This window comes from Microtus oregoni, unplaced genomic scaffold (genome assembly GCF_018167655.1).
Source record: "Microtus oregoni isolate MIOR12 unplaced genomic scaffold, Mior012 000041F_ref0000270, whole genome shotgun sequence".
Lineage (NCBI taxonomy): Eukaryota > Metazoa > Chordata > Mammalia > Rodentia > Cricetidae > Microtus > Microtus oregoni.
The window spans coordinates 8,613,707-8,640,883 of NW_024543208.1; the positions used below are offsets into that span (position 1 = coordinate 8,613,707).

The 27,177-nt window shown below is 39.3% G+C and overlaps 1 protein-coding gene across 1 annotated transcript in view; it reads left to right on the plus strand.

The window, feature by feature from the left end:
• Positions 1–16,911, plus strand: part of LOC121433820 (multiple epidermal growth factor-like domains protein 9) — a 100,582-nt gene extending 83,671 nt beyond the window's left edge. The window contains exons 10-11 of the mRNA XM_041632454.1: positions 9,990–10,259; positions 11,898–16,911. Coding sequence (XP_041488388.1) covers positions 9,990–10,259; positions 11,898–12,349 — 722 coding nt within the window. The 3' untranslated portion in view covers positions 12,350–16,911. The remainder of the gene's footprint in view (positions 1–9,989; positions 10,260–11,897) is intronic.
• The last annotated feature ends 10,266 nt before the right edge of the window (positions 16,912–27,177 follow it).

Genomic DNA, 27,177 nt, shown 5'->3' on the forward strand with positions numbered 1-27,177 from the left:
TTCTACAAATTTACAACCAAAGCCTAATACATATATGAAAAGATACCTCAGATGTCCTATAGCCAACACTGTGCATGTGTCTGGCTTCTTTCTTGTAACATATCTTCAGAGTACACCTATATTGTAATATATATTAGTAATGCCTACTTCTTGTTGAATTATACAGATGCCACACTTTACTTATTCTTCCCTATATTGGTGGACATTTGAAAGTTACCTAGTACAGCAATACTGCTATGAACATTTCTGTTCATGTTTTTGTGTATATAAATGTTGTATATAAAATATAATGTTGTCAGTACACCCTCCTGTCAGTTGATATTGGATGTTTTCCCCATTGCTGGAGATTGAGCTCAGGAATTCATTCACATTTGCTGGCCAAGCACTGTGCCTCTGAACTGAATCCCCCAGTGTTTGTCTCTGCAAGTGTTTTCATTTCTTTGGGGTATATAACTAGGAGTGAATTTTTTTATGTCATTTATCAGTTCTGTTTAACTCTGTGAGGGAGTACCAGATGTTTTTCCAAAATTAAACACCATTTTCTGTTATCATTTTGTTGGGGATGGTCCATGCATAATGTGTATAAGTTTGTGTGTGCACAGCATGTTGTGTGGAAGGCAAAGATATAAATGAAATAGCTCCTGTCTCCATCCATCCTATATTTTTAAGATTTTCTATATTTTTAGTTACTTGTGTGTGTATTATGTGCATGTGCATGTGAGTGCATTGCCTATAGAGGCCAAAAGAGGGCATCCAATTTCCAATTTCCTAGGTCTCCAAAGGTGAAGTTATAGGCCATTGCCACCCTACATGGGTGCTGGGACCTGAATTCTGTAAGAACAGTGCTTGCTCTTAACCACTGAGCTTTTTTTCTAGCCTCCCCCTCTTTGTGGGGGGGGGGGCAAGATTTCTCAGTAAACCTAAAACACACTGATTTAGATTGGCTAACTAGCAAGGTCCAGGGATCTACTTGTCTCTACCTTTTCAACAGAGACATGTGTAGCACCATGCAGTGTAATCCCCATGGCTCTTGGGGCTTGAAATCAGGTCCTCATGCTTCCACAACAAGTGCTTTACTGATTCAGCTGTCTCTCTATTCCCTACATCATCATTGGTAACAAGAATATCCGAGGATTCTAAATTGTTCACAGCCTCAACAACACTTAACATCTATCTTTTTTTTTTACACCTGTAGCTTTCCTAATGGATGTTAAATGGTATTGCATTGTGGCTTTCATTTGGACGTCTCTGATGGCTAATTGTATGCGTATTGACCACTTTTGTATTTCTTTTGGGCAAATAACTCTTGAACTTTTTTGTTCATCTTAAAATTATAGTATTTTTATCAATTTGTTGATAGAGTTATAGGTACAAATCACTTACCAGATGCATGATTTGTAAGAAATAAGGATATAATTCTATGGGGGAGCTATTGCCCAGAAAGTAGGAGGTCCTAAGTTTGTTCTTTAGCATTGTAAAATACTTGAATAAAAAAGGTTTAAAACATAATTATTTGCAAATATTTTCACATATCCCATGGATTAATTTTTTACTTGCTTGATGTCCTTTTAGCACAAAGGATTTGTTTCTTTGATTTCACGGGCATTCAGTTTAATTTTCTTTCATTGTTTATGTTGGCTTGGAATTTCTTATGAGACTGCAGTCAAGATATTAGTCAGGGCTGCAGTCAGTAGTCTGACGGCTTAATTGGAACTGTAGAATCTGCTTTCAGTATGACTTACTCATATGGCTTGCTAGAGGCAAAAATATTCTAGTAGTTACCATGTGAACTTCTTCATTAAGCTACTTAATAATATTGCAAAATGACTGCTGGTTCCCCTACAAGGGAATGATCAAAAGAGGGCAGTATGGGAGCCACAGTGTATTCTTATCATTTAGTTTCTAAAGCCATCGAGATGTTCCCAGGGCCACATTACTTACTCATGCTTATCCTATCCAATATGAACATGTCATTATCAGGGGTAGGGAACATTTGACAGAATCTGAAGTCAGTTGCTATACCTAGTCATAAGCACTGCTATATTCCTCTTTTCATAGGAAGCTCTGAAAAATTCTTTCATTTAGTTCACAAATAGTAATGGAGTACCTAATACATGCTTGTCATTGTGATACATAAGAAATACAAAAGTCTAAAATATGCTCTTTTTTCCTAAAAGACTATTCACTGTCATAGAGAGTAAAATACACAAAGCAAATAAACTTATGGGTATGAACTTACAGGACACGAAGAAGGCTGAGCCATTGTCCCTGGGACTGGATTTATTAACCCCTAATTTTTCCTAAAAGTGATGATGCTTTGACATAGCATAATTTGATATTTATCACTATATATGTATGCATACTAAACATTTCAATGTTATGACTATCATCTTGAGTCAGGAGTATGAAAATTGTGTGTTAATACTGAAGTTTGCATCAGCAGTGTCAGAATACCAGAGCATACATAGTAACATACTGTTAGTGACAATTTAAGATTTAAGACTTTTATAGGATTTGCAAATAAGACCTTTGGCTACATAAGTTTGCCTTATTTTAAAGAACATTTTAACAAATTGCTTTACTTAGGATGTTGCTTTTTAATTATTTAATTGAGTAACTTATTGAATTCTCTTTCATATGATGAATTTAAAATGTAGAATTTCGGGGCTGGAGAGATGGTTCGGTGGTTAAGAACACTGTCTGCTCTTGCAGAGGACTCAAATTCAATTCTCAGCACCCACAAGGCAGCTCACATGTATCTCTAGTTCTAGGGGATCCAACACCCGTACACAGACACACATGCAGCCAGAACACCAATGTATATAAAATAGAAATAAATCAATCATTTTTTTAAAAAAATATAGAATTTCTCTGTGGAAAAAAACATCCCTGTGAAAGTAATGTACTTGACATTCTTTGTTCATTTTTTATTTTTCGTTAAAAAAAAGAACAAACTATCATTTTTTATTTTACATACCCATCCCAGTTGCCACTCCTTCCCCTCCTCCTATTCTGTCAACCTCCTCACAACCCACGCCCCACCCACTCCCTAGAAAGAGAAAGGCCCATTTCTCCAAGAAAGGACCAAGACCCTCCCCATTATATCCAGACTGAACGCGGTATCCATCCAAAGAGATTGGGTTCCAAAAATCTGGTACAAAACAGCAGGGGCAAATCCTGGTTCCACTACCAGTGGCCCCACAGTCTGCCTCTGCCATACAACTGTCACCCACATTCAGAGGGTCTAGTTCGGTCCTATACTGATTTCTTCCCTGTCCAGCTGGAGTTGGTGAGCTCCCATTAGCTCTGGTAAACTGTTTCAGTGGGTGACCTCATCAAAGTCTTGACCTCTTTGCTCATATTCTTACCTGTCCCACTCTTAACTGGACATGGGAGCTCAGCCCAGTGCTCCACTGCTGGTCTCTGCCCCATTTCCATCAGTTGCTGGATGAAGGTTCTATGGGACATTTAAGATAGTCATCAGTCTGGCTACAGGGCAAGGCCAGTTTGGGCACCCTCTCTGCTATTGCTTAGGATCTTAGCTTGGGTCATCCTTTTGGATTCCTGGAAATTTCTCTGATGCCAGGTTTCTTGCTAGCTCTGTAATGACTCCCTCAATCAAAATATCTCTTTCCTTGCTCTCCATCTCTTTCCTTCCCCCATCTCAACTATCCCGTTCCCTTAAGTTCTCCTCACCTCTTCCCCTTTTCCCCTCCTCCTCCCACCCCCATGCTCCCAATTTTGTCAGAACATCTTGTCTAGTTTCTCTTCCAAGAGGAATCTATATATGTTCCTCTTAGGGTTCACCTTGTTACTTACCTTCTTTAGAGTTGTGAACTATAGGCTCTTTATCCTTTGCTTCACAGCTAGTATCCACTTATGAGTGAGTACATACCATGCTCATCTTTCTGGGTCCGGGTTAATTCAGGATGTTTGTTTTTTCTAGTTCAATCCATTTGCCTGCAAATTTCAAGATGTCGTTGTTTTTTACCATTGAGTATACTCCATTATGTAGGTGTACCACATTTTCTTTATCCATTTTTCATTTGAGGGGCATCTAGGGTGTTTCCAGGTTCTGGCTATTTACAAATATGCTGCTATGAATATAGTTGAACAAAGGTCTCCTTGTAGTATGATTGAGCAACCTTTGGGTATATACCCAAGAGTGGTGTTGCTGGATCCTGCGGTAGGCTGATTCCCAATTTTCTGAGATGCTGTCATACTAATTTAGAGTGGTTGTACAAATTTGCATTCTCACCAGCAATGGAGGAGCATCCCCTTACTCCACATCATCTCCAACATAAACTTTCATCAGTGTTTTTGATATAGCCATTCTGACTGGTGTAAGATGGTATCTCAGAGTAGTTTTGATTTGTAAGTTTTGATTTGTATTTCCCTGATGGCTAAGAATGTAAAACATTTTTTTAAGTGTCTTTTGTCCATTTGAGATTCTTCTGTTGAGAATTCTCTGTTTAGATCTGTAACCCATTTTTAATTACATTATTTGGAATTTTGATGTCTAATTTCTTGAGGTCTTTGTATATCAGTACTATGTCTGACGGCGGGTTGAGGAAGCTCTTTCCCATTCATTAGGTTGCCTTTTGTCTTACTGACTGTGTTCTTTGCTTAAAGAAGCTTCTCAGTTTCAGGAGGCCCCATTTATTTATTTTTAGGAAATATTTATTTTTAGTGTTATATTTAGGAAATGGTCTTCTGTACCCATGCATTGAAGGATACTTCCCTATTTCTCTTCTATAAGGTTCAGTGTGGTCAGATTTATGTTGAGGTCTTTGTTCTTATAATGTCTTTTCTAAATACCATGTGTTCCACAAGGGTAGAGATAATATCTATATTTTTAATAATTAAATACCCAGTGTATTGTTAATACCATTAGTAGATGCTGAATAAGTAGAAAGGGATATAGCTATAAGTCAGGTAGAGAGTAGTCAGGTATGTAAACTTGGAGTTTGGTCAGCTTTGGAGGGACTTATTTTTCCTACTGGGAAGTACAGAAAAGTCTTTTTGAGAAAAGTTATGAATGAACTGGGCCTTGCAAAGTAAGGACTGACTGGGAGGACACTTAGAAATTTATCCATGTAAAGGCAGTAGATCACAGCCAGAATAAATTGGGTTGGAAGAAATCTAACTAAAGTGTGCAGGTGCCTGTAGGGGTAGAAAGTTCTAAGTCAATTCAGTTTGATACTTTCAGAGATTGTAGTTTGTTTTCTTACTCTTACTCTTTGGGACCTGTTACCCAGCTCTACAATAATTACAGAGAGGCTTGTTCTTTCTTATGAGTGCCCAGACTTACCTTAACTTGGTTCTAACCAGTTTTTCTTAACTTAAATTATCCCATCTTCCTTTTACCTCTAGGCTTTTATTTTTTTCTATTCTGTATACTTTTCTTTACTTCTAGTTCTGTGCCTGCTGTGTGACTAAGTGGCTGGTCCCCGGAGTCCTCCTTTTGTTCTCTTTTCTCCTCACTTCTTGGCCTTTTCTTTTCCTCCTTCTATTTATTCTCTCTGCTTTGTAGCCCCACCTGTTTCTCTCTCCTGCATAGCTATTAGCCATTCAGCTCTTTATTAAACCAATCAGATGTTTTAGACAAGCAAAGTAACACAGCTTCACAGAGTTAAACAAGTACAACATAAAATAATGCAACACATCTTCGCATCATTACACAAATATTCCACAGCATAAATAACTGTAAGACATCTTCAACTAACATTCCACAATAAGCGATCATTGTGTGTAATGCACAAATAAGTTCCGTGTAGTGATTCAATCTATATACAGTGGATGCACTAATAGGGTTTTTAGTTGAGGTTTCTATTACTGTGATAATACACCACTACCAAAAGCAACTTGGAGACGAAGAGTTTGTTTCATCTTAAAATTTCAGGTAACAGTCCATCTTTGAGCAAAGTCAGGAGAAGAACTCAAGCAGGGCAGGAACCTGGAGGGAAGAACTGAGACAGAAGCCATAGGAGAGTGCTGCTTACTGGCTTGCTCCTCCTGTCTTGCTCAACTTGCTTTTTCATAGCACCTAAGACCTACATTCAGGGATGGCACCAACCGCAGTGAACTGGGTCGTCCCACATCAATCACCAGTCAATTTAATGTCCCAGGTTTGCCCATTGTCCAATCTATTGGGGGCAGTTTCTCAATTGAAATGCCATTTTCTCAAATGACTGTCTTGTGGCAAGCTGATGTAAAACTAGCCAGCACAAAGGGAAGCATTCTAGGCTAGTGGGGGAATATCAGTAATAGTCTCAGAAAGAGGCGGTCATGTGGTGAGAGTCAATGGAAGGAAGGTTGTTTCAGGTCAGCAGTAGGGACAGAGAGGCAGAAGGCTCACAAGTTTAAGACCAGCTTGGTCTACATAGTGAGATACTCTCTTTAAAACAAATAAACAAGACAGAGTCACAAGAGGGATGTTAAAATCACTGATCAAATACTTTAGGTGAGGCCGAAGCAATGTGCAAGCAAGGAGGAGTAAAAGAAGAGGCAGATCGTGAATATCATGTCATGGGGTCACAGGGTTTGAACGTTAGAGAGAGGAAACACTCTTACAAGCCTTGATTTCAGCCCTTCAATCTGTTCTAACTGTAATTTTTGAAAAGAGTTTGTGTGCTATGACTGTTAACCATGAAAATGTAAAACATGGTAACATTGTAAGTTATAAACTTCTCCAAAATAGGTAGAAACTTTTTGTTAAGTATTTTTTCCTACATATCATCTGTTGCAAGAGTTATGAATTCATTCGTCACTGTTTGTACAAAGTAATTTAAGAATTTCTGATTTAAAATCCCTTAATTATAATATGGGAAACCGAGGTTCTGAGTTTAATGACTTAACTTCATGCCACGTGACCAACTGGAGCTATAAATGCTAAGTTAAATTTGTTCCTCACTCATACAACTCTGTGGATTATACTGAAAACCCTTGATTTGGAAGTATGGATGACAAATTATGGATTGTTTCTCAAATGAAACTCACTTTTCATACAGAGTCTGATATGAGGTACCTTGCTGCCGCTTTCATTAACCTTGTAAATTATTCTTTCTTTAATGAATTCACTATGTAAGATGAAATTATGCAAGTAGCAAACATTTATTGAACAGACAGGATGTGTCAGACTCTAGGAAAAGATTGAAGATAAAGATAGAACACAAGTAGCTTTTAATGTGATAGACGAGATAGACCACTAATCCAATTATTACCCCTTTGATGTTATGTGTTATGGCTGAGTATCTGACTCAAGTCCCACTTTACTCTGCCATGGTCAGTTTTTTGATACTAGCCTTAACTACAGAGGGGAAACTGGGTGAGGATGGGTAGGGCCAAAGTAGCTCCTGAAACAGCTATAAATTCTACTGGAAAGAAGACCTGGTGTCCTGTTAGTAAACAGTGCGATTATTGGAAGGGACAGGGGACAGTTATACCCTAGGAGAAATGGCCAGTTGGATCCATACTGTGGTATGCCATTGGTTGTGACATCTAGGGGGTTTTCATTTGCATACTCTGGGGCAACAGGAGCCAGGGGAAAGAACCTTATAATGTCGTATAGGAAGTCCAGCCAGGAATATTTCAATGATCAGATATGGAACACATCCGCACATGCACTTTAGGAAGCCTAACTGCTTGCGGCATGGGGTGGTGCCAGATACTACTATTGCTCTCAGGATGAGGAAATCCAAGATTTTAGGCATGCCTCCCACTTCTTAGCTTCAACCCAGACCCACAGCTGAACAGAGTATCTCTAACCCAAAAAAGAATCAGGTACAACTTTTTGTGCTTCTGAAAAGTAAGACCTGAGTTAATTTTTACAGTTTGAATTTGCAAAGTGATTAGGGGTAAGGAGGCAAGATTATGCTGTGTGTTGACAAAACCATAATACAACATTTCAGAGAAGAAAATGGTCAGGCTCTGGGAGTACTCCTAAGCCATCTGATAAACTTGAAACAAAGTAGGTGGTAAAGTGTGGAGAGAAATGAAAAGAGCTAGGGAAAGTGGGCAGGGATTAGATTATTTTCAGTAGAAAATTCTATTTAGTTTTCACTTGTCTGACAGCCCATTAGAATTGAAGCGACTTCTCTAGATTGTTAGTATTTGCAGATGATATGATAGTGTACATAAGTGACCCCAAAAACTCCACCAAAGAACTCCTACAGCTGATAAACACCTTTAGTAATGTGGCAGGATACAAGATCAACTCCAAAAAATCAGTCGTCCTCTTATACACAAAGGATATGGAAGCAGAGAGGGAAATCAGAGAAGCTTCACTTTTCATGATAGCCATAAACAGCATAAAATATCTTGGGGTAACTCTAACCAAGGAAGTGAAAGATCTATTTTACAAGAACTTTAAGGCATTGAAGAAAGAAATTAGAGAGGATACCAGAAAATGGAAGGACCTCCCTTGCTCTTGGATTGGGAGGATCAACATAGTAAAAATGGCAGTACTACCAAAGGCAATTTATAGATTCAATGCAATCTCCATCAAGGTCCCATCAAAATTCTACACAGATCTTGAGAGGACAATAATCAACTTTATATGGAAAAACAAAAACCCCAGGATAGCAAAAACAATCCTATACAATAAAGGATCTGCTGGAGGCATTGCCATCCCTGACTTCAAACCCTATTACAGAGCTACAGTAGTGAAAACAGTGTGGAACTGGCATAAAAAACAGAGAAGTCGACCAATGGAATTGTATAGAAGACCCGGATTTTAACCCACAAACCTATGAACACCTCATTTTTGATAAAGGAGCTAAAAGTATACAATGGAAGAAAGAAAGCATCTTCAACAAATGGTGCTGGCACAACTGGATTTCAACCTGTAGAAGAATGAAAATAGATCCATATCTATCACCATGCACAATACTCAAGTCCAAATGGATTAAAGACCTCAATATCAGTTCGAACACACTGAACCTGATAGAAGAGAAAGTGGGAAGTACCCTACAACAGATGGGCACAGGAGATCGCTTCCTAGGTATAACCCCAGCAGCACAGACATTAAGGGCAACATTGAATAAATGGGACCTCCTGAAACTGAGAAGCTTCTGTAAAAGCAAAGGACACTGTCACTAAGACAAAAAGGCAACCTACTGACTGGGAGAAGATCTTCACCAACCCCGCAACAGACAAAGGTCTGATCTCCAAAATATATAGAGAACTCAAGAAACTAGACTTTAAAATGCTAATTAACTCAATTAAAAAATGGGGCACTGAGCTGAACAGAGAATTCTCAGCAGAGGAAGTTCAAATGGCCAAAAGACACTTAAGGTCATGCTCAACTTCCTTAGCGATCAGGGAAATGCAAATCAAAACAACTTTGAGATATCATCTTACACCTGTCAGAATGGCTAAAATCAAAAACACCAATGATAGCCTTTGCTGGAGAGGCTGTGGAGGAAGGGGTACCTTCATCCCTTGCTGGTGGGAATGCAATCTTGTGCAACCACTGTGGAAATCAGTGTTTCGGTTTCTCAGGATATTTGGGATCAACCTACCCCTGGACCCAGCAATACCACTCTTGGGAATATACCCAAGAGATGCCCTATCATATGACAAAAGCATTTGTTCAACTATGTTCATAGCAGTATTATTTGTAATAGCCAGAACCTGGAAACAACTTAGATGCCCTTCAATGGAAGAATGGATGAAGAAAGTGTGGAATATATACACATTAGAGTACTATGCTGCGGTAAAAAAACAATGACTTCTCGAATTTTGCATGCAAATGAATGGAAATAGAAAACACTATCCTGAGTGAGGTGTCCCAGACCCAAAAAGATGAACATGGGATGTACTCACTCATAATTGGTTTCTAGCCATAAATAAGGGTCTGCTTATCTCTTAACAGTGAGTGAGAGAATTTACCAGGGAGGATTTGTAAACATTTTTGGAAGGCAAATAATTTAATATTTTAATGTAGCTTGAGAATTTACTGAATTATTTTTATGTTCTTTCTATTTTAGAATCTGGTGAATTGGAGCCTACATGTGTCCAGTGTAAAGATGGTTACACAGGACAGAACTGCAATAAATGTGAAAATGGCTATTACAATTATGACAGCATCTGCATACCGTGCAAATGTCATGGCCATGTGGACCCAACTACAACTCCAAAGATTTGCAAACCTGAGAGTGGTGAATGCATCAACTGCATCCATAACACCACTGGGTTCCTGTGTGAAGCCTGCCTAGAAGGGTATGTCCGAGACCTCCAGAACAACTGCATCAAGCAAGGTAAGGCTCTACCTAAGATTACACATTTTGTATCTAATGCCAGTGGTGAGTGCTTCTAGACAACTGCAATTAGCTTTGTAAACCTTCCAGTTCCACCAGAGGACTTTCTAGAAATAAATTTTGGTAGCTCTTTGCCTAAAGAGGCTTCTTTCTCTTCCTGATTGTCTCCTGAAACTATAGCATTAACTCTAGAAATATGAAGACTAAGATAAAATCGGTGCGACAGTGAGACAAAGTGTGCTCATGTTTCTTCCTATCTGTCTGTTATAATTGAAAGGTCCCATCATTTGTTTTCCTCAGTGATAATCAAAAGCCTTTTCAGGTAGGGACCTATAGTCTGCTTAGAAGTTCCTCTGGAAAACTGGAGTTTATTCTGTCCTCTTCACCCTTTGAGCTGACATATCTCTGTCTGTGGTATGTGAAATTTCGTTAATATTCCCTTGGGTTTTTTTAAAAATAAATGCCATTCATAACATAGAATGTTTTCTGTGGAGAAATTTTGTGAGGATTAACAAAAGTTAGTTAGGAATTCAGGAGGAGCTAGGGATATTTAAGAATTATTAGAAGACAGAGATGTTAGCCCCTGCTCTTATACAAACTACTCCTTTTGATATTCTAATGCACACTGATTACTAAGCTGAGGTACAGTTGGTCTGTGACCTGTGACATCTTTCTGCCATGTTATTGATATTTGTGATTAGATTGTACCACATCAGTAGGTAGAAATGTTTTCACTCTGCATCCACCATGTGGGAGGTATACCATATCCAGTCCAACGAGTACCAAGAAGACAAACTGATGGTATTTGTTAGCCATGAAGAAATACAAGCTTTGTCTGTGTTAGGTTAATTGATGTAGTGTACTGTGATGATGAATAATACTAGTTATTTTATAGTAATTTTATTGAGTATCTATAATGTTCATTGAAGTCTTCCCAAAAGCTCTGTGAAGCATGCATTATTACCCATGTTTAACATTGAAAAATCTAAAATTCTGAGAGATTGACTTTCTTATTGTAATAGAGTCCTAACAAGTCCAAGGCTTTCATCCTCCCATTGAGCCATGCTTTCGACTAGAAGTCTAAAATGTAGTTCCTTGGTTATAAAATAGTTCAAATATACACAAAGCAAGAACTCTATACGTGGAATTAAAGGAAAGCTCTTTTCTGTATTGGCTGACATCAACTCTGATGTCAATAGATTTTTAATAGATTTTTAGACTTCCTCTGAAGAAAATTTTACCTTCATGAAATGACATCAGGTGTGTTGGATATATTTTGGGTTACATAATTGTGACCATTAACCATGTGATTTAGAACTTGGTGGTGGCACATTATTGCCTTTACAGAAATGTCTGAGATTATCAGTGATTGAGGAGGGAGGGAAAACTCCTATGTTCGAATTGTCTTAAAGTTTCAGCATGGGTATCATACACATTGAAGATGTAATAAATAGGCTTTCTAGATCCCATATCTTATCATAATATTTATTTAAAAATTATTTTTAGCTTGCCTTACCTTGGGTGGAGTACCATGTCAACATCCCACATCAACTTCCATTCTCATGTGTATTTCTTTTATTGTTTCTCAAAACTGGATAATTTTGTCTTTTACATTTCATTCTCTGTTTTTATTTTCAGAAGTTATTGTTCCAACTCCTGAAGGTTCTACCATTTTGGTTTTCAATGCCTCTTTGACCACATCAGTGCCCACCCCTGTTATAAATAGTACATTTGCCCCCACAACCCTGCAGACTATCTTTTCAGTAAGTTCTTCTGAAAACAGCACCTCAGCTCTCGCTGATGTATCATGGACCCAGTTTAACATCATCATTTTGACAGTCATCATCATTGTGGTAGTGCTGCTAATGGGATTCGTAGGAGCTGTGTATATGTACCGGGAGTACCAAAACCGGAAACTCAATGCTCCCTTTTGGACCATCGAGCTGAAAGAAGACAATATCAGTTTCAGCAGCTACCATGACAGCATTCCCAATGCAGATGTGTCAGGATTGTTGGAGGACGATGGCAGTGAAGTGGCTCCCAATGGGCAGCTGACCCTGACGACACCCATTCATAACTACAAAGCTTGAGGAGCTGGGCTGTCCTGGAGTGTCAGGACACAATACTCACTAAATTGAATCTGCCCTCCAACCCCACATAGCCTGGGTAGAGTTTGCTGAGAATGGCATCGTGCAAATGAACTGTTCAGGTACAAACTGTAGTGAGCTTAGCCTATCTGTTGCTCTTAATTCATCCCCATGAAGATCTGAAGCACTCGTCATCATTGAGGACTTGAAGTAAAGTATATTTTTGTAACAAACCACATGTGTGTATGGAAAGGCTGAATCCCACACAGAAGCTCAAGTCTACCCAGCCTCTCAGAGGACTGCTGGGAAAGTGTTCATCTCACCAGCCGTGACAAAATGCTGATGTGGAGGGGAAGACTGATAGAAGACGTCATCTTCATTTTGGAGATATTTTATATTTTAAGGAGAGGCAGGGATTGCGTATGTTTCACTGCACTAAAAGCTGTAACTGATGAAAAGCTGATGTCTAGGCTGAACCACACTAAACAAGCTTGGCTCTGTGTAGACTGAGGGCAGAAATGTTCCAAGAGGATCTGTAGAAGGGCTTGGCTTTCCTCCCATGAGTCTCCTTCGAGGATGGGATGAAAGCACAGGATAAGCCTCTGTGGTGAGGGCAGGTGCAGCATCCAGAGAGCAGAAAGTTGATGACCTCCTCAGGGGAGGTGCCTGCCTCTAAAGAAACAAGGTGTACATAGTAATGTAGCATACCTGCTCAACATTGTACTTGTGTCTATTTGTAAAAAAATCATGTCCTATTTTATCATCTAGACTTTATTTGTATAGCAGTTACTGGTGTTGTAAAAAGAAGATAGGGAAATTGGTTAAAATACTGTAAAATAGGTGGCAATATTGCTAGAGCTGGGACTCTGTTGAACACCATTCATTTTTCATCCCTGTTTGGACACTGTTGAAATTTACAAGAGGTCAAATGTTTCTAATCTTTCCTCTCTCAACCTAGAGTCATATACTCTTTGACTTACCATAGATTCAAGCAATAGATTTGAAGTCTGTATTATTAGACTCTGGGACACAGGCTGCATTCTCTAGATACCGACCCACTTAATTAGCCACTCTGTGTGTTTTACATTGCTCAGTGTAAACATCCTCAGAAAAAGACTTCTTTCCTGAATGTAAAGGACAGTCTTCCAAAGGACAGAAATTTTAAATTAAAAAAGAAAAGCCATCATGTTACTTGGGGCCCCTTGTTTTTATGCCCATGAAATACTTATGTACCTCCCATAACCTCCAAAATAAAGGCCTCTGACATTTGAGTATAACCTGTTCCCCACGAATCATGAGGGATGTTTGACTTCTTCAGTGTAGAATTCATCCGTCTTCTTTCTGGCCAAGGGTTACTGTGGTTGAGTGTGCATTTAGTCGTTGTTTGTAGGTGCCATTTCCCCTGAGGCTGAATACTGATTTTTTCATCTGTTATGCACTGACAGGTTGTGGACTAAGCAGGTCAAAAAAGGTGACCCAATCCATGTGGTAGGGAAATACAAAACAAAGACTAGACCTAGGAAACTCAGACTTACCTTCCTCGCAGAGAAAAGAGTTTGTTCATCCTCTGTAGGAGACCCCACGTTTGTCTCAGGGTTTGGAAATGACTGGACTAGAGGATCCGGAGGTAACCTGAGGGCGCTCTGATTATGTGACTTCTTTATTAGAGTAAACATGCATCTCCTTGTACAGAAACTATTTTCAACTGGCTGATGAGCTTAGCATATGAGTTTAATAGGTTTAATCCCCACAATTACAGAATAGATCAATATTTTTACTGTCCTTTGTCATTTACAAAACACACTTTCCCATGTGTGTTCTTTTATTCTAACCGTGTCCTCCTAAGGAAGTAGTCTTTTACCCCTTTTATAAATGAAGAGATGCTAAATCATTCAGGACTATATGCACACTATTTTATGCTTGGAATCAATTCTCACCTCTATGGCATAGTCATTTGGCTATGTGATTTATATATTTACTATCCGTTGGCCCTAGCAGGCTGCGATGAATATTCACATATGTGGATGATTCTACTGGAGTCCTTATGTGCTCTCAAGTGTGCTGCCCCTCGTGTGTATCTGTGTCTGTGCGTGATGTATGTGCTTTGCAAGCAAATTTCAGGGCCACATAGCTACAAATGACTTTGTGGAAAGAACACGAGGATTTCTATCTAAAGTCAGAATTAATGATGATAAGGTAAAACTGGCAGTTAGAGTTCATTAAAATGAATGAATTCCTGGAATGGGGGAGAGGGACATGAGGAGGAAGGGCTTCCTCTAGCAATTGCAGCACAGGTGTGTACTGACTGCATCACACAAATTACAGAGCATTATGCAGAGTGATTACCTCACTGATACCAAAAATAAAGGTAAGGAGATAAAAAGCAAACATTTGTTAAACAGATGTTTACCCAATAAATAATAAGTGTTTGTATGAGCCTAAAAACCAGTCATATAGCCAAGATTCCAGCTCAGTAGAGATTCCTTGAAACAACTCTTAAAAGATAACACAGAAATTAAACCACAAAGACTGTTTATCAATTAAGGCTTGTAGGTCATATTTTTCACAATGATGAAAAGGTATAGCCTTAAAATGTATTTTAAATAATATTATTTAGTGACCACTGCACTCTGCTTGTAAAAACATTTTTCTTCTAAAGATCAACCATGAGGAAGTTTCCTCTTGAAATTAGAATAGAAAACCAACATAAAATACAACACAGGGTTCTCATTCTCTGAAGGCTTCACCATCAAACACCAGGTGCCCTCTCAAAAGTCTAATGTTTGAACAAGTATTGTCTAAGCATTGATAATGTGTTCTTCTTAAAATATAATACCCATATATTTCTCAGTGAACCTTGCTGAGAAATAGTCATCACTGCTATAAATGAACTGATGCTTGCTTGCATCTTTATTGACTTTTGTAGTAAGCCCTTTGCATTTCTGATAGCTGGGTGTCCTCATCAGATTCAAACTTGTGTTTGACCTTGCTATCACTAATGCCCTCCACCCTGCTTCCCGGATTCTCTTATTTACAGTCTTTTCAATTATAGAAAAGGAAAGAGGATAGTAAAATCTCTTATTTATTTGAACATCCTGAGTGCATTGTTTTCCCCTAGGATACCTGAATTTTTAGAGAGTGCAAAAAGGCAAACATGGGCTAGGAGGATAGGGTTTTATTTGTTTTCCTTTTGTTATTTTAACATTTATTTATTTATTATGAATACAATATTCTGCCTACATGTATGCCTGCAGGCCAGAGAGGGCAGCAGACTTCATTACAGATGGTTGTGAGCCACCATGTGGTTGCTGGGAATTGAACTCAGGACCTTTGGAAGAGCAGGCAATGCTATTAACTGCTGAGCCATCTCTCCAACCCGTATTTGTTTTTCTTAACAAGATTATCTAAGTCCCAAATGATATCACTATTCTGTAGTTCCAATTGTCCAAGAAACAACCATCAAAGCAGCACTCATTGACCTGCCAGGTAATCTGTGTTATCTTTCATCAAGATGTAATTTGGAAGGCGAGAGACAGCTGGAGCTTGATTATTGATTATTCACCCTGGCCCTATACCTTTTCTCTTTGTGTTGTTGCTTGTAAACATAAGATTGATTCCAAATGACTATCCCTGGCTTCTTACATTTTGAAGTAGTATTGGGTGGGAGTTGAGTTCCTGTATCTCTCAAGGAAAGTTCTCTGGCAAAATATTCAGAATAAGTTAAAAAAAAACAGTGTAATCAATTAGGGTAGCAGAAGTCTTTGTGATCTCATACACACACACACACACCCTAATCTGTTGCTACTTCTGACAGCAGGTGGTTTAGGAACTGAAATGGGTTTGGTGTCTATGCTCAGGGTTGGAGAAGGTGATGGAGGGTTAAATCATCATTTTCTTTCACTCCGAGCCAGTGACTATGCCATGGGAAGAAGCAAGAAAAACAGTTATCAAGCTGAAGAAGTCAAATAAATACTATCTAATGGTTAACGGTTATGTATCATTAAAATGTCAGTGGTTTGAATGATAATTTTTCAAAGGCCTTGGGGATCTTTCTTGTTACTTATGCATATGCAGAAACTGCAGCAGCCCTGGAATGAGCCCAGAGCTTCAGATTCGAGCTAGCCCAAAGCTAAGTGACTTCTAGTCAATTGTAATGCCAGGCACAAGCACTCTGTACTCTTAAATTTCAACCCAATTAATTAGGGAATGTTTCTAAAACATTAAACTTGTATTTAGGTCACTAAAACCCTAACCCAAAATTAAAAAACATGTCTCATGTGTACTGTACTAGGTTTCAGATGCATTTCTAAATTTGTGTATGATTTGAATATATGAAAGAATTTATATGAGAGTGTTATTTAAAATTATTAATAAATGTATATAATTTGTACCATTGTGGATTGGTTTCACTTTTTTATGGGGTGAGAAATTTTAGAAGTCTTCAGGTAAGTCCTGCAGGTCATTTGCCAGCTCACTTCATGGAAGTCATTGAATCCTTCATGTACAGACCAACATTTTATATCAGTTCATTAAAGGAGAGTCTACCCCTTGGGGAGAAGATAGCACATGGAACAATTCCTTCTCATAAAGCAAATCCGTACCAGAGATGAAAATACATATTAAAACATAGTATTGGGTAGGGATTTGGCTTAGTTTTAGGGCACTTGTATGTCGTGCACAGGGCTCCAGGTTCCATCCCCAGCACTTCCAGTAAACAAACGCTAGCATATATTTTTGTTCATGCTGCTTTCTGTCCTCTTTGCCATTCACTGGGATATCTATCAAAATTGTGTTGAGAGTGACTCCCTTTGAATTTCTGACTTTCACGTGTGACACTTTCTGAAGTCTGGAAGTGAACATATTCTATGTTGATTAGGTAACCCCTAACAAGAGTGCATGTTTTTTTTTTAAGAGTGCATGTTTGTAATATTTCAAAATTCCATTGAAGAGGCTCTCTTTTGACAGTTAAACCATGTTTAATGAGACACTGTCTGTATATCCTATTAAACATCCAAGAAGTGTTTTGAAAAGAGGCTACAAAAAGTCTAATTTCTTTGTACTGAGAACTTTATGGCCTTGAATCAATTTATTCTAAATCAGATACTCATGATAACTCGCACCTCTGATCACAGCACTCGGGAGGTGAAGGCAGGAGGATCAGGGTCATCCTGCTTACATAGTGAATTCTAGTCCATCTTAGGCTATATGAGACTATCCTAAAAAAAATTATGTTTCAGTTAATTAATCTGGAATTTTAAAACATAATTTTTTGTCCTTAACAATCAAACTTTAAGAAGTTAAATCATCTGTCTAATGTATATAAATTGGGTATTTTAAGAGAATGGAATAATTACACCAGAAGCTAGACAAATTAAATTTTCAAGAGAAAAAAAATGTATACATACTCAGTCACTAGGAAAAATATCACTAAAACAGTAAAGTATTTTATGCTTCTGGTGAAAGTCTATAAAGACATCTCCATTCCATTATCACAACTGATTGTATTAATTTTCCGAGGAAAGCAAGACATGTGCCAAAGAATCAAATGCTCTTTTGTAATTCAACTGTGAAGGCAATTGCAAATAAAACCATTATAATTAGTTTTGTCTTACTGATATTTCTTGCGGTGCTGGACATCAGGTGCTGGATCTCATATCTGCTAGACTCTAAGCCTTGCTTATTCAGATCTTCAGAATGAAACTAGAACTGGTGGGATGGCTCAGCTGGCGGAGGTGCACAAGCCTGCAGGTGTGAGTTTGGTCACCAGGACCCAGGAAAGGTGGACGATAGTACTGACTCGGCAGAGTTGTCTTCCTGACTCCAACTGCATGCTGTAGCCCACATGAGTACCCACTCATAATAAAAAAAATAATTAAAAACAAATTTTTTTGCAAAAGTTGATAGTGTTACTAATGTGAGCAGCCTGAAAAGCCAAGTCTACGTCAGGTTAAAGTCAGTTTCACCTGTAAGTCTACTTTTAGTTTTAAAAGCCATTTTATGAAAAATAATTACAGTAAATATTTTTCAGGTTTTCTAAAATTCCTATTTATAAAATGAAAGCCACTGGACAATGGTAAAATGTATTGTTTTAGAATGCACTTGATTACATTAGTCAGTAATTTTCAAACTGGTGTGCCAGAGCCGGGGAGATGATTCCATCGGTGTTGTACATGCATGAGGACTTGGGTTCAGATCCCCAGAATTCACATAAAGGGCCACATATGGCAGTGTCTGTTTGTGATACCAGTGTTGTGGAATCAGAGAGGCAGATCCCTGGTCAGTTGATCCAGCCAAATCGGTGAACTACAGGGTCAGTGTGAGGTAAGACCCTGTCTCCAAAAATAAAAATCACTAGAAGGACACATCTGATACTAAGCTCTGGGCCTCCAGACACACTCCAGAATACTTATGTGCACATGCATCTGCTTGCATCCTCAAATGTATACACACACAAACACTCAAAGTCACACATACACATGCGTGTACCAAACAAAAACCCTGTCTGCTGCTGAGCTGAGCATTGCACTTCACACTGTTACAGAATAAAAGCAGAATATTTATTATGTGTGTAATAGCAAGCTTTTTTAATAAAATGTTTGGGAGGAGAATTTTTGTAGTTCCCTTTGTGCTTTCAAATCAACTGCTAAAATCATGTGTGTTGGTATTTTAATTTCTGTCCCAAATAAGGACTCCCAGCTCTTTCCCATGCTCATTATTACCATCCAAATCTACTACTTTCAGCACATGTATAATTTCGCATGTATATTCATCTTGCGAACTTTTTCCTTTACCAGTGCTGTTTCCCCTACCTGTAACATCCTGAGAATGTTCATTCTTGCATCCCTTTGGTATAGAGCTTATGGCTTCTTAATATTTGAAATGATATGAACACTTCTTGCTGCACATTACTGAAAAGGCCTTTTTTCCTGCCTCTCTCTGTAGCCTCGTTTTCCTTACAACCTGATGTGGGAGTGTCAAATATCAATCTGTTGATTTCATTGGTTAAGCAATAAAGAAACTGCTTGGTCCTCATAGGTTAAAACATAGGTGGGTGGAGTAAACAGAACAGAATGCTGGGAGGAAGAGGAAGTGAGCTCAGACTCGACAGCTCTGCTCTCTGGAGCAGAGAGGCCATACTCTGCTCTCCTGGGCAGACACACGCGATGAAGCTCCGACTCAGGATGGAAGTAGGCTAGAATCTTCCCGGTAAGCGCACCTTGGGGTGCTACACACCTGATTCGAAATGGGCTAGTCCAGGTGCGAGAGTTAGCTGAGAAGAGGCTAGATATAATGGGCTAAGCAGTGTTTAAAAGAATACAGTGTCCATGTAATTATTTCGGGGTATAAGCTAGCCAGTCGTCCGGGGTGCTGGGGACACAGCCCCACCGCTCTTATTACGACAACAACCAGGAAGAATTGGTTTGTGAACTTACTGGGCTAAATATCGTAATGTTATGGTAGGATGCTAGAGTTAAACAAAGCCGTACAAAGATGGAAAATAAACAGAGAATTTTGACACTGTATGCTATTATGCTCTTTTTAAATTGTTTGAATGCTGAGGAAAGAGCAACAGTTGCTAAAAGATATTTGTTTATAAATGCTGCTAAACTAATCCAACATAGATATTTTGAAAATGCCTTGACTTTGAAATTTGGATCTAAGGACATGGTGCTTTGGAAAGGAGTTTCTTATTTTGTTTTCACAGAGGATGAGACGCTGTTCATTTCTTCTATTCTGATTTGGTATGATGGACCACACCCTCCTGAAGGGTTGCTGTGAACATCTTCAGAAAATTGCTTCGCTCAGCTGCCAACTGAGATGAAACTAGCACACAGGTTGTACCATGAAAGACCTAATTAATGACGCCCCCATTCAGCAGGAAGCAGTTTGGAGAGAAAAAACTGCACCCATGTTCCCAAATATGGTTTATAAATGTTCTTTTACATTTAAAGGGGGATATGATATAGGTATGAATAATTTGTATTAGTATAGATTTTGCTTTATTGATAGAGATTTAAGGTCAATTTTGTTATATGTATATGCATATATCTGCTATTGATTTAGATATTGTGATTGTGTAGTTCATTAAAAAATGTAATGTATAATTAAGAAATATAGGTTAATGGATAATCATCAGTAATAGTCAAGCTTGTAGTCATGTTAGTTAGATTTTCTAGATATATAGAGATACATTTCAGTTAGATAGACATTCTTCATATCTTTCAAAGACTGCAGAATATGGCATTTAATGTTTTAATAACTTAGGACTTTTCATGACAATGAGACACTCTGCTCCTGGCAGCACCAATCTACTTCAAGAAGAAGATGGGCATCGAAGAGGATCCTTATGGAGTTTGATAGCCATTTGGGCAAGAAACTACTCTTGCCTGGACTATTGCATAAACTGGACACAGAGAACCCGCAGAGAGAGGACTACTGAACTTGCCTAAAGGTGAGATGTTCTTTCGGGGTTCCTGATTCATGAAAGAGTCTGCGAGACATTCTGCAGGACATAACAGATAGTGACTGAACTGACTTTGAAATGTTCTGCTTCATGAAAATGTCTCTGGATACCATGGGCCTGTAGGCCAAAGATGGATGCCCCAACGGTACAGAGAAACTTTGGATGACTGTCCAGGCAGCGAGATGTCTCTGTCATTTCTAGATTTTAATAGTTGCTTTTTTCTTGTTTGCGTAGGTAATATTGTATCTTTCTGGAGTCTTTGATGGAGTTAAGAATAGTTAGTTATAGTTATAATTTTCCTTAGTTATGATAAAGATTACTGTAATTTTTACTTGATAACTGTTTTGTTATATGTAATTTTGCTATGTTAAAGTTAAAGCCTTCCTTTGTTTTTGTTTAAACAGAAAAAGGGGAAATGATGGAGGAAGGTCATTGGTTAAAAAAATAAAGAAACTGCTTGGCTGGCCCTCATAGGTTAGAACACAGGTGGGTGGAGAAAACAAAACAGAATGCTGGGAGGAAGAGGAAGTGAGCTCAGACTCGACAGCTCTCCTCTCGGGAGCAGACGCCTCAGAGAGACGCCATGCTCCAGGCTCCTGGGCAGACACACACAATGAAGCTCCGACCCAGGATGGATGTAGGCTAGAATCTTCCCGGTAAGAGCACATAGCTGTGCTATATAGAATATTAGAAATGGGCTAGTCCAGGTGCGAGAGTTAGCCTAGAAAAGGCTAGATAGAAATGGGCCAAGCAGTGTTTAAATGAATACAATTTGTGTGTAATTATTTTGGGTAAAGCTAGCCGTGCGGGCGGCCGGGTGCCGGGGATGCAGCCTGCCACTCGAACCACCACACTGTCCCTCAGATGACTTCTTTTGTTATTTAGTCCAAGACCCAGCCCAAAAGATGTTACCTTCACCAAGCTTAACTCTTCCACAGGTACCCTCACAGACATACTCAAAGGTGTGCCTCATTAATACCCAAGGAGGTTTGTTTGTTTGAAGATTTATTGATTTGTATTCCATGTGTATGAATGTTGTATCTACATCTGTAGCTGTATACTAAATGTCTACCTGGTGCCTAAGAATGTCAGATGCCTGGCGTAGGAGGTCCTTTTGTTTGTGTGCTGCTTTCATTGGTTAATGAATAAAGAATCTGCCTTGGCCTAGTTGATAGGGCAGAACTTAGGTGGGCGGGGTGTGGGGAACAGAACTGAATGCTGGGGGAAGAAAGGCAGAGTGGGAGAGAGATACCATGGAGTGGCCAGAATCAGATATGCCGAATCTTTCCTGGTAAGCCACTGCCAAGTGGCAATACATAGATTAATAGAAATGGTCTAAATCAAGGTGTAAAAGTTAGCCAATAAGATGTTAGAACAAATAGGCCAAGAGTGATTTAATGAACACAGTTCCTTTGTGGTTATTTCCAGGCTAAGCAAGCCAGGCAGCCAGGATGAACAAGCGGGCCCTCTGGTTGCAAAAGATGCCTACATCAGATCCTTTCAAACTGACATTACAAATTGTTTTAAGTTGCCATGTCAGTGCTGAGAATTGAACCTTGATCTTCTGGAAGAACAGAAGCAGTGCATGCATTTAACCACTGAGCTCTCCAGACTCTTATGGTTCATCATCTTCTTTTTGTTGAGACAGGGTTTCTCTGTGTAGCCCTGGCTTTCCTGGCGCTTGCTCTGTAGACCACACTGGCCTCAAACTCATAGGTCTGCCTGCTTCTCGTTCTTGATTTCTGAAATTAAAGGCATGTGCCACCACAAAGAGGTTTCAAGGTTACCATGCACAAATGAAAAACCTTCACCTGCTGAGGCATCTTACAAATCCAAGGTGTTTTTTAATTCAATAAAGTTATCAGTCAAAATTAACCACCTTTGCCATGCATCGTGGTGCATGCCAATAATCCCAGCACTGGAAAAGCAGAGGAAGGCATATCATTGCGAGTCCAAGCCCAGCCACGTCTACGTAAGGAGTCCAAGGCCAGCCAGGGCCACATAGGGAGTTACAGACCAGCCTGGTCTACATAAGGAATTCCAGGAGAGCCAGGGTTACATGGCAAGATCCTGTCTCAAAATGAACAAAAAAGAAACAACTCCAAATTAACCACCACATTAACTAGTAAAGAAACATAGAAACGTTGCATTGTCTGAAATTTGGGTTTTATCTGGTATTATCAGAGATAAATATTTCCAGAGTGGTAAAGGTAAAAAGAACTATTTTTTTGTAACCTTAAGCCCTTGTCTACTATACCTGAATTAACAATTGTTAGGAAATCCTTATAGATGACATAGGTGGCCAAGTGAATCAAATCCACGATTTCAGAGGGTCCAGACATTTAGTCTACCTCCTAAGGTCTAGAGAAGGGAGAAAGGCTGAGAGTGATTTTAATTATCAGTGGTCAGTGACCTCATTAGTTAGATCCCTGAAATGACACCTCCTTAAAACTCTAACCTGAGGAGTTTGGACAACTTTCAAATTAGTGACCATGTAGAGATGTAGGGATAGACTGTTCCAAGACAGCTCCTGGAATTTCTGCTACCCGTACTTTAGCCTGTTCATTCCATCACTTGGCATTTCTGAGTTACAGACTCTGTAATAAACAGGTAAGCACAAGGCAAGGGTTCTCCTGAATTCTGCCATCCATTCTAGCACAGTAGCAAACTAGAGGAAGAAATCATAAAAGCATTCTGTCAGAGTCAGCACAGGAGGCCTGGATTTACATAGACATCTGACATGGGACACATCTCAGTGGGACTGTATCCCAAGGCAATAGGATCTTCTTTTTGTTTTGTTTTGTTTTTGTTTTTGTTTTTGTTTTTCGAGACAGGGTTTCTCTGTGGCTTTGGAGCCTGTCCTGGAACTAGCTCTGTAGACCAGGCTGGTCTTGAACTCACAGAGATCCGCCTGCCTCTGCCTCCCGAGTGCTGGGATTAAAGACGTGTGCCACCATCGCCCGGCTCTGGCAATAGGATCTTATATCACTTCCAGGTAGACAGTGTCAGAATAGCAATAAACTGTGAGCAAACATTTTGTTGTTGGCAAGGATTTGGGGAATAGCCTGCACATATATGTGGTGTCTGTCTTAGCATTTGTATTGCTATAAAGAGACCAAATGACCACAACAACTCCTATTAAGGAAAACATTTAATTGGGAAACATTTAATTAGATTGAAAGGGTTAGTCCATTACTGTTGTGGGAGGAAGCATGGCAGCATGCAGGCAAACATGGTGCTGGAGAGGTAGCTGAAGGTTCTACATCTCTGCAAGCAAGAAGAAAGACACTGGGCAAGGCTTGAGTATTTGAAACCTCAAGGATCACCCCTAGTGATACACTTCTTCCAACAAGGCCACACCTACTCCAACAAGGCCACTCCCTGGTGGTCCAGCATTCAAACCTGTAGAAGCCATTACCATCCAAACCACCACAGGGTCAAAGGTGGAATACGTGAGAGCATCAGAACTGGCTTCCCTACATTTTCCTTTTTCGGCTGTGAGATGATGTGTGCAAGTTGATGGCAAAGGCTGTCCTTAGTTTTGCATTCCATTAAAGTAGAGGGCTAGCGTCCTTCATTCTAGAGAGGCTCAGAAAATACTAATAAATGAGAAGCAGAATCCTGGGTAAATGTAGTGGACACTGCCTATACATTGCAGCCTGGGACGTTGAATTAGTGCTTGATTCGAAGACCAAGAGGCTGGCGTTTGGGTAAGCATCAAGTCCTCTGTAAAGAGAGATGCTTGTGAGGGACCCTGGGAAAAGTACAGCCTTCTTGACTAGTGGAATGATGCTGATGCAGCAGATTCCTTAGGGAGGCCTCCTCTGTGGCCTGGGCTAAGGATCCTCACACTTCCACACACCATCCTTCATGCTGAGTGGGTAGAAAGCAAACCTCTTCTGAAGTGTGGATGCTTTGGGTGCCCTCCCCTGTCTGCCTTTATTTTCAGAAACTTGTTGAACAGATAGGATGCATTATAGCATTTTACATGCATGTGCACGCACACACATACCAAACATTTTCAGAATGAGCCATTGTCTTTAATCACCATGGAAAAGGTATTAAACAGTCTTGATTAAAGGGAATTTTTTTTTCTTGTCAAGAGATGAAGTTCTCCCAGACAAGGATAAGGGCATTAAGAATTGCCTATTAAGATTCTGCTTTGATTTAGATAATAATTCATGGATAATTAACTAAATTGTATAGACACCAATGGACCATGAATCCCCCAGAGGAATTGCCTAAGATGCACAGGACTGAAAGTGTTGAAAGAACAGATCAGAGCTGGGCAGTGGTGGTGCATGCTTTTAATCCTAGCACTAAGGATGCAGAGGCCACAAAGCTGGGCTCAGCAATTCTCCATAACCACAGAGGAAGGTTACAGGACCCCTTTACTTGTGTATGCTTCCTGACACTAAAGGTAACACCAGAAGCATACATACCATTTCCCCTCAGATTCAATTGGCCAGGTTTTTGCTTGCTATAGCGAATCTTAGCTGGACCCTGATGGGGTGCTGAGGCCCTATATGAAACCTACATACTCATATACACTTAAAATTAATCTTTTCCCTTTATTTTTAATGTAGAAAACTTATGCTAAAAAGCTAAATTATTAATTGACACATAACTCTACTCTTGAGTTTCTTGGCAACCAATGGAACATGAAAGATGAGTCTTGAAATGTCAATAGAAAAATCTATTTGTCTGGGTTCTAAATAACAGGTCACGCTACCAAGAACATTTTTTTTTTTTGAAGCAGAGAAATACAGCTTCCAATGCAAACTTTCAATTACAGGCTTTTAAGAAAGTCATTAAAACTGTAAAAAGAGGAGCAGACTTATCTCCTACCATTGCAGTGAGGCTTGGTGAAGCACCCAGGCACACTCAAGCTCTACGGTGCATGGCAGTTCCCTTCCTCTCTCCCTGCTCCTTACCAAATTTTCAAGGATGACATTCAGAACAATAGAGTGTTGTCTTTTCTCTGGTGAGTGAAGAGCTGTATCAGGAACAGTGAGCTTTGTCTTCTGATGAGAAGGTCAGCGCACACCCTAGGGTTGTCATCAGCCCATTGCTAGGTTGGGGAACATTTGAAACAGGATGAGTTGCTGCTGTTTCTGTGTTTTCTATAGGTGAGCCAGAGGACCAAAAAGGCAATATGATATCTGGGTACATCCTGTGGCATCATGGGAATCACTGTGCTCATCTGTTAGAAATTGGTGTGTATATGCATCTATGTTTTGTGAAGTAAGAAAGATGAATGCTTAAGAGTCTGCACACTTTGAATCTGATCCATGCCCTAAGCTTCCAGTGATTGTGGACAACACTGACTGGAACTAATTCAGTTTTCCATGCTATATCAGGAGATTTTGTTGCTGTTCTTCATGGGGCATTTATATTACTGATTTCCATTATGTGACAGCAAAAGACTGTTTATGGGTTCAGGTCATTGCTTCTGGTTAAGACTGAGTCATTCATACTTTCAGCAATATTTAATGAATACTCACCATCTTCCAGGAACTATAATAGACCCCAGAATGCAGAAATTAAAACCTTCTATACAGAGGAGACTAACACAAAAGAGAACATGCTTTCTCTGGAATAATCTGTCTGTACATGGTATAAATTACGCTGTGATTGCTTTAATAAAGAAGCTAACTGGCCGAGAGTGGGACAGGATAAGGTTACATGAAATATACAGACTAAGGACTTTGGGAAGAAGAAGGACGGAGATAGAGGAGTCCCCAGTGAGACACAGAAAGGAAATAGGAGGTGCAAGATGAAAGAGAAGTAACACCACAATTAATGCAGATTAATATAAATGAGTTAATTTAAGTTGTAAGAACTAGTCAGTAATAAGCCTGAGCTATTGATCAAGCATTTATAATTTATATTAAACCTCTGTGGATATTTTGGAGCAGCTTCCAAGACACAGAAAAATCTGCCTACAAGAACACATGGGGCATTACAGTTACATGAAAAGTCAAATCCTTAACATGGAGAGAGAAAGATTTCCACTAGGTCACTGGGGAACTTTTAGAAGTGAGGAAAATCTTTTCCTTTATGCTAAAATAATAGTTAGTTGCTTACTATAGCTAGGTAGACTTAAGCTAGTTATGTACAATATAATACTTCAGGGCTAGGGATATGGTTCAGTTGGTGGAGTTCTTTTCTAACATGCATGAAGCATTGGCTTAGAAATCCCAGCATCATATAAACTGTACTGATGTCATAAACCTGTAATACTAGCATACAGGAGGTAAAGGCAAGATTTAGATCAGAAGATTAAGGTTATCTTTGGCCTTATGCATTTGAAGCTAGCCTGGGATACAAAAATCAGTAATGGTGAGTGTCTCACATCAAGAAATCT